Here is a 9,024-nt window from a genome sequence, read left to right as displayed (position 1 = left end):
TCTGCTTTGTTCATTCATCGTTGTAAATATAACAGAATTTGATGCGACTGTCATACAAGTGAGAGATTTAGTGCTATTACCACGTTTAATCCACCAGTTTCTTCATATGGAAATGCACGTACCAAGTCAGGAATATGACAGTGGTTTTTCGCACATCTGTTCAATATTTTAGTAAATCTATTTTAAATTCCAATGAAGTAATGAATTCAATATTGAAACCAGTTGTATGTATTAACAAGAATCTCACCCACTGAAGTCACCGAATATATAAAAATGACGAAGTCTTGGGTTAAGACATCCGCTATAAAACTGTCCGCCGATTACTGCATTGCCTATGTTGTGTGAGTAAACAAACACTGGTTTCACTTCCGGTCCTAAATCAATAACATAATATGTTGTACCATTGTCAATAGAATTGAAAATAGAAATGGGGAATGTGTCAAAGAGACAACAACCCTACCATACAACAGACAACAGCAGAAGGTTACCAATTATGGTTATTAATTAAACGAATCAACTACAAATTATTTATAAATGATAATATGCCATGCAACCAAAATTGAAAAAAGACCCAGGTATGACCCTGTTTCTATAATGGTGAATTCGTGTGGCGTACTAATTAAATTTAACAAAACTGAATGATATATTAAAAATAGAGATTTCAAATACAAAGTTAACTTAAACCACGAACCAGTTTTTCCACACGTCTTATTATCATAACATTCAAATCCTTCCCGACCTTTCCATCCATAGTTAGCTCCTTTTTTCAAAACATCAATTTCTTCGGATCTAGTGTGTCCAACATCACCACATAGTATTCTTCCGTTATGTCTTCCTTCAGAATAGATAATTTATTCTTAAGCAATATTATATCAGTCAAATTAGGGGAGCAAACATGCATAAACTCGATAATAATTTTTCAGGCATCAGCAATTTGTGTGAAATTGAATCTAGACGCCATTTAATTAACCATCCAGATGACCTCCGCAGAGTACCTGTTTATCACCAATGGGTTCAATTTCATTAATGGTTGAACAGATAATTAACTCTATTTCTTTTTAAACTCATAGCCCCTTCGAGTGTGAGCATACATATTGAAATTTTTGTCTTTTAAATTAGTTAACTTTTAATGACTGTTTAAAAAAAAACATGAATGATTTGCAATAGTATATTAAAAGAGGCAACGGAGCTATAACGGAAATAATAAGGTTGTTTTGGTTCAATAGTTATTTGATATTTTAGGGAAAATGTTTTGAATAGGATATCTGAAAATCAGATTTCTTTATTTTCACAATTGCTGATCTTTAGATTGAAAGTTTTTTTTTTCCCTTTTCATGAACCAACGATTAATGAGTTTCATGTTACTGAAGTACTTATGTATATACACTGCTGATAGTTATTATCACTGGTTCACCTCTACATTCTACAATTTAAAATAACATTATATCTTCACCTGATTCTTTTCCACATCTCCAAATATTTCTGACACCGTACGCATATATTTCTGGTCTGAACATCCGTGGCTTCATCATAAGAGGGTTATCTGGTGGTATCCCATAACCCTGTCTTTTGCCAATTTTATTTATGTCTATTCTAAGAATCTTTCCGAGTAAGGACAGCCTGTAATATACTTTAAATATATATGTAGGACTCAAATTTATGGTGGGTTCCAAATCTATGGCAGATTCCTAATCTATGGTAAATGTGACGTCATGTTATCTCAAATCTATGGCAGATTTTGTTTTCTACAAATCTATGGCAAGTTTTGTCATTTCCTAATCTATGGCGGATTTTTGTTGTTTCCAAATCTATGGCAAATATAGTGCAAACGGAAAACAATGCAGTACATTTTCTGCCAATCATTTGTCTTAAGCAAGTGGAAATATACGACAACGAGAGCATGTCTATCAATATTAGTGAAATAAACATTCCATGAGGGTAACCCCCCCCCCCCAAAAAAAAAAGAAGATAAATTCATATACCTTAATACCGACTTCAAGATTAAAATGATGTGCTCTGTAAAAAAATCTCATTTTTAATCTGTGCATGTTTAACCCATTCATTAAACCAACTTATAAGTCAGTTAACAAACAAAAAGGCCGCTCTTTATAAAAAAAATAATAAAAAAGTAACATATAAAAATGAACGGTTTGAATTTTCAAACAAAATTTATTTCAGCGATATCGTTAATACTCCATTATTATTTGATGACGATTTAAATCAAATTTGTATCCGGTAATGTAATCTTTCACTTTATAAACTGTGCCAGCCATAGACAGTAAACTACTATTAAAACTCCTTTTCTAAAATATGCGGTCTGAAAATAGCGGTGCTCGCATTCATCGCGGGAATCAACTGGTACAGCACGTTTTGTCCCTCTTCGGGATAATAGGTCACGTCACATCTTCCTTTAAACCACCCGCTAATTGTTGTCAGGGAAATACCTTCAACTTGAAGGGTGTTCAAATTTATGGGTTCCGCCATCGTTAGCGGTGGCTAAGATGAAATATTGCGTTATTCAATTGTGACGTTATATGTTACTCTTTCCCCCAGATCTGTCATAGATTTGGAGAAAACAAAAATCTGCCATAGATTTGAGTTGTTTGGCGTTTGAAACGTCACATTTACCATAGATTAGAAATCGGCCATAGATTTGGAACCCGCCATAGATTTGAGTCCTACATTGTAAAGATTTTTTTGCAACTCAATTAATGTTTATGGTCTAGAAAAAACTATTACATGTATATGTATAATTTTTACCTGGTTGGCTGCACGCGCCCGATGAGGCGAATTTGTTTAGCGAAATATTGCATGAATAATATATAGAATATAACAACTAATTTTATAACACTCATTTAAAGTTACATTCTTTGGCACTTATCTAATTTAATTTAGTAATTGCATCAGTTTATTTACGTTGGATAAAAACACGATTTTATACGTGTGAAAATTTCATTGTAGAAGGGTATAACTACAGCACTAACAACATTTTTGCAAATGACCCAAAAAGTGAAAAAGTATATTTTAACAAAACGCATTTGACTAACAGGACGAACATGTTCTTAAACCCTGCTGACTGCCATTGGCGATTGCCAAATAAATTTATCATAAAATGTAACAAAATGGATCTTAATATTAATTTAATACTAAACAGAAAACAATAAGCTTGCGGCAAAGATGTAATACCACTAACATGAGATGCAAATTGTGTACACCAGATCCGGATTTCGGCAATAAATGGCTCTTCAGGGATGCTAGGGGTCGTGACGGTATTTGAAAGGCCATATAATTTACCTCAATTGAGTATAGACTCTTGAATTTAGGATGAACGTATCATAATAACAGGAGGAATTAGAGAATACAAGCCCCAAACGAAAATATATAAACAAGTCTAAATTGAAAACTACGTTCAAACCTATGATTGCGTTTGATAAAAACCGCAATTTTATACGTGTGCATGTTAAACAAATTTCACTCTAAGAAAGGTCAATTGATTTGATCACCAGTAAAGAGTAAAATCACAAAAATACTGACCTCAGAGGGAAATCAGTTCGGAAAGTCCATAATCACATGGCAAAATCAAATAACAAAACGCATAAAAAACGAATGGACAAAAACGCGACTGAAAGCACATTCTATATTCATTACTTCTCTGGTATACAACACAACAATATTTATTCTTCACTCGCCGGGATTCGAACTCATGCTACTGTGATATCGAGACACCACCTCATGCACTGTGTCAATCGCTCTACACCACTCGTCCACCTAGACTAAACTATTAATTAAATTTTAGGGGGCCTACTGTTACCTTTCCTTGACAGTAGAATCTATCTAATGAAAAAAGGATCTACCAATACAAAACACATAATCTTCATGCATAATCAACGCTAAGAACGAAGGAATTTCAAAGCATATTATTCAATTTAACTTAGTACTCTCTCTAAACAATTTCTTGATAACGAAGTCATTGACATATACTTTAATTTTCTGATGTATATGTTCAATATCTAATTGATTTCTAATTTTCAAAAAATTCTATGGACGGGTGATTTACTGGTCATGACCCTAAAGTGCAAAAATGAAAATGCTACTTGAAACGGACAAAATATGTGGCCACAAAATAGCCAAAATTGGTCATGATATGGCACAACTTTGGCAGCGTAGAGTGTTCAGCGAATATTTTCCGGGGTTGGGGTGGTGGTGGGGGGGATTGAGATGGGTGGGTGTTCATGAGGCACACATTCGTTTTTATACAACAAATGCAATTCAAATTTTAGATGACTTCAGCTATGACAATTACTTTATAATTAAACAGTTACTGTTTGTTTATCAATGAAAAATCCAAATACCTTGAACAAATGTTATTATAATTTTTAGTGAAAAGGTTTAACATAATAGTTTCATTTAATTCATGAAAACGTAAATAGTGTATTTTTTTTTAGAATACTTTAAAACCAAAAAGTTATGTCTTTCTTTCGTAAAGAAAAATACGGCCACAAATCTGAATTTTGAGAAAATATACAAAATCTCTACCTCTACATATTTGATTTAATCAGGTAAAAAAGGTGTCTTCCTCGAATGCCAACATTTTATATATTACCTATTCCTTGAATGCCATTTTTTTTCTTCAATATATGTTTATATGTAACAATAGCTGTTTTTATAAGTATTTAACCTTCAAAAATAATTAATGAATTTTATAGAATCGCAACATTTTATCACTTTCTGATGAGGAAAAATAGTAGATTTTAGAGGGTTAAAATTATAATGAAGTTTAAAGAAATAAAGAAAATTAAAACGTTTTTATTACTTTTTATAAAATAAATATGTTTGGAAAGAATATTTTGATAACATATTAACTTAAAGAAATATTTCAAAATAAATAAAGTATAAGAGATTTGTTTAGTTAAATATCATTTTAAATATTAAGGATTTTCTTATCCCAGGCATAGATTACCTTAGCCGTATTTGGCACAACTTTTTGGAATTTTGCATCCTCAATGCTCTTCAACTTTGTACTTGTTTGGCTTTATAAATATTTTGATATGAGCGTCACTGATGAGTCTTATGTAGACGAAACGTGCGTCTGGTGTACTAAATTATAATCCTGGTACCTTTGATAACTATTTACATCACTGGATCGATGCCACTGCTGGTGGACGTTTCGTCCCCGAGGGTTAACACTTCGGTGTTGAAATGAATATCAATAATGTGATCATTTCTATAAATTTCCTGTTTACAAAACTTTGGATTTTTCGAAAAACTAAGGATTTTCTTATCCAGGCATAAATTATCTAAGCCGTATTTGGCACAAATTATTTCCGTTGTAGCGGATTTAAAACATCGGTGACTCCCCTTTTTTATTTCTGCTTTCAAAATCTTCCCTAAAGCTGCAACTTATGCAGAACTAAGAAGGAAAAAAACATTAGTAGATTTTTTTTTATTTCAACAATAATCTATGATAAATGGCAATTAAAAATGGCGGGAAAAGTAAAAAGGCCTTAAAAATAAGGCAACTGAGAAAAATAAATGTGTATAAGGTAAACGTTACAATTGAATGTTTTCGTAAAACCAGTTAAACATCGTATATCAATAATTTTGCCTTCTTTTAGTATTTTTGATAGCTATTTCAATATTTCGGTATAACGCAATTAATTCTTTACTTTTTGATGACGTTCTCGAAAACAATATAGGTTACCCAATTTGTTTTCGCCTAAAATGTAACAAGTATGATCTGTCTACATTCAAAATTTCAATGAATTATTATTAGAAGAATAAATATTGTGATTTCCCTTAAATGAAACCAAGCAGTGCTGCTCATGTATTACAGAATTGGAACGTCAAAAGAGTAATCTAGTGAAATATATTATATGACCTGTTTATCTCTTGTAAACCTATGTACATTATATATGCATTTTATAAAATATGTATGTTTTAAATTTTCAAGTTTAAGGACAAATTACCATGTTTATATATAAAAAAGGAGGAAGCATTTATCATCCGATATGCATGTTAACTTTTTCGGTAATTTATTATAAAAAAATAACACAACAGTTAACATAAAATTTTAAAACTGGAAAAACACACAGAACTGTAATTTCCAATTGCAAGAACTATTATACAATTTGACGTACGTATTTTGAGCATTACAATGTGCATCTCCTTCAGAACTTCCTGTTCCTCCATCTCCAAGAAATATATAAAGATAGCGTCATCTCCAAATATAATCTGAATAACACACACGACTTAAAAATATACATGCACAATAAGTAATTTCCATCCAAATTACATTCCTGGTCCTGAGTTTACATGTTTGCAAATTGAAAAGTCTGTCATATTTCCAATGGTAATTATGGAATTCTCAATTTGAAAATAGTTGAATAGAACTATTCCGTTATTTGAAGTTCTATATATGATACATTTTCTTAAAAATAAATGTTTTCTTTTATGCAATGAAATTATTTAACCACCGGTTGACTTTTACTATGATGAGCGTGTGGTTTCAAATGCATTATAATTGCTTGGCAAAGTCCGATTATTTTGTCTATGTGAAGAGGAAAACCGGTATTGTTAGACATTTCATAAACAGCCTCAGGTAAAAACGATAGGCGTTACAAGTCCTGGAAAAAGTAGATCAAATTAGACATTTCATTAACAGCCTCAGTTGAAAACGATAAGCGTTAAAAGTCCTGGAAAAAGTAAAACAAAACAAATATTTTATTTGCCAACACCAGTTAGCTAAATCAGGGTCAAAGTTGAGTTTCCGGGCGACGTATTAAAATAAATATTACAATTAAAAAAAAGACTGGTCTTCAAAGTCAATTATGATTTAAAAATACCAATTCTTATAAAAAAAACCTGTTTATTTACTCAATCTTTACATTTGATATTAACATAAAGTACCATAATACCTTTGTAAATGATTTTATGAAAGTTATAACGCTATTCGATGAGGAAAAAAAACTTTAAAGTTTAGCATTTGAATATCGCAAACGTAAAAACAAATCCAGAGTATTTAATAGAAGTGTAGTACAGTAGTTGTTACCGTGACTTGACTGTAAGTGTTGCACTTCGTGTATTGTAGTTCTTTTATCAAATTTGGACCAAATTACAATTTGTTCTATCAATGTTTACTGTTTAACTGATCAGAAATTAAAAACAAAACAAAACATTTTCAAGTCGTGAAAGTGCATTGTGATGAAATAAAGCATAATACAATCCTGGTAGACTTGAATTCCACTTCATTGATGTTATAAAAAGGTTCATAAGAGTTTATATGCATTCTTTTATCGTTTTTGTAAATGAATCAGATGTCAGGTAATCAAATTAGGTCGATAACTTCTGATATCACCCTCTTACAGTAGCATGATACTATATTCCTAAAAATAATTGAAAGAGAGTTTAACGCCTCCAAAGCAACATTCAAACCAATAAGTCAAAAGAGTGAAGAACACGAAGCGCCACCAGAAATCGTGCGTGATCTGGTTAGATATGTGTTGTTCAACATCTAGTCTATTGATAAGTCTTCTTTCTTTTGAATTTTGGTGTTTTATGTTAGGTGTCTTTGTTTTACCTACGTTTTTTTATTGGACTTTGCTGTGCTTTATTAGATGAATTATTCAAGAGTTTTTAACATACAATAGTTATAAGGCCGTACACATATTGCCTTACCTCACCTCCGTTATGATTACTGAATGGTTGTTGTATTTCCATGATTAATCTTCCTGATGACGTATCAGCAATATCTGGATTTTGTCGAGATGCACGGAATTCGTGTAAACGAGTAACGCGGTCGTCAGATGAGTTCTTTGGTTTAGCTCTACTAGAATAGTATACGAAAAATCGACGATTTACTGAGAAATTAGGATGAAAGGCTAATCCAAGTAAACCCTTGACTTTATCTGTTATATTTAAAAATGGTGTTGTACACTTAACTCCATTTTGGTTGAAAATGTGTACTACACCCTTTTGCTCGCCAACAAATAGACGTTCTGTTCCATCACCGGCATTCTGGATGATTAGTGGGTTATCAAGGTTAGAAGACAGTTCTTCCATGCAAATACAAACCGAAGACTTCTTTAATTGTTGAGCCAGGAGATCAAGTTTAAAAACAAATACTAACAAAAGAACAGACTTCATGATACACATATGCAATACGACCGTAGTATAATAATTTTAATGCACTAATTACATAACACATTGAAAAAGTAGTACACTAGCTTGGGGCAATATATCTATCACTTAAGGATATGCACTTTACAATTTATATAACACTTCTGCAAAAGTTGAGACAGATCATTCAAAAGTAAAATTTAAAATTAGAAAACCTATATTTATCATGTCTCCTTGCGCTTACAAAAAGCCAACACAAACCGCACTTTAATATACTATTGAACTTTTCTAATCGAAACCACAAAACAGCGTCCTTACATACACAGTTAAACGGATTTGGTAGGATTTTTTTGGTTTTTGGTGGTGAAAATATACAGCAATGTGTAATAGGACAGTAAATTGTGATTTCTTATTATGGTACAAGGAAAGTATAAATTGCATATTTCAATTTAAAAAAAAATTAAAATATTAACCTTTAATTCACATAGTATTGCAATACATAAATTTCAGGCTTTTATAGTTGGTGTAGTTCTAAAAAACAGACAGATCTAGTGTAGCTGCATTCAAATTATAATATACGAAAACGCCCTATACAATAGATCTAATTTTGTGGAAAGAATTTGAGACTTTAACGAATATTCAATTGACAATAATGTTCTTCCTGCTGCTTTCGTCTTTCCTGCAAACTTTTTAAAACATAACAACAAATTGGCAGTACTTGTTCGCAGCGTTTAATAGTATTTGAATTTATATATTTTGTATATAATTCATCTCAATATACATGTGTGTGCCACAAATCGCTGTCCACGTGTACCATGTATTTTAGTATTTTAATTCCCGTTATTCAGTTACCACAGTCTGTGATTATCATTTAGATATATTATATATACATAAACAAGTCTTAATTGA

At 31.6% G+C, this 9,024-nt stretch overlaps 1 protein-coding gene across 1 annotated transcript; it reads right to left on the bottom strand.

The window, feature by feature from the left end:
- Positions 1-500: 500 nt before the first annotated feature.
- Positions 501-8,142, bottom strand: LOC134711033 (HHIP-like protein 2). Its single transcript, XM_063571462.1, has 6 exons — positions 7,675-8,142; positions 6,154-6,231; positions 3,812-3,834; positions 1,454-1,620; positions 692-835; positions 501-517 (listed from the first exon to the last, which is right to left on the bottom strand). The coding sequence occupies exons 1-6, from the start codon at positions 8,140-8,142 to the stop codon at positions 501-503; spliced, it is 897 nt and encodes a 298-aa protein (XP_063427532.1).
- Positions 8,143-9,024: the final 882 nt, after the last annotated feature.

This window comes from Mytilus trossulus, chromosome 3, assembly GCF_036588685.1.
Source record: "Mytilus trossulus isolate FHL-02 chromosome 3, PNRI_Mtr1.1.1.hap1, whole genome shotgun sequence".
In the NCBI taxonomy this organism is placed as follows: Eukaryota; Metazoa; Mollusca; class Bivalvia; order Mytilida; family Mytilidae; genus Mytilus; species Mytilus trossulus.
Note: the sequence above shows the minus strand (reverse complement) of the source record. Positions and strands in the feature narration are given on the sequence as shown.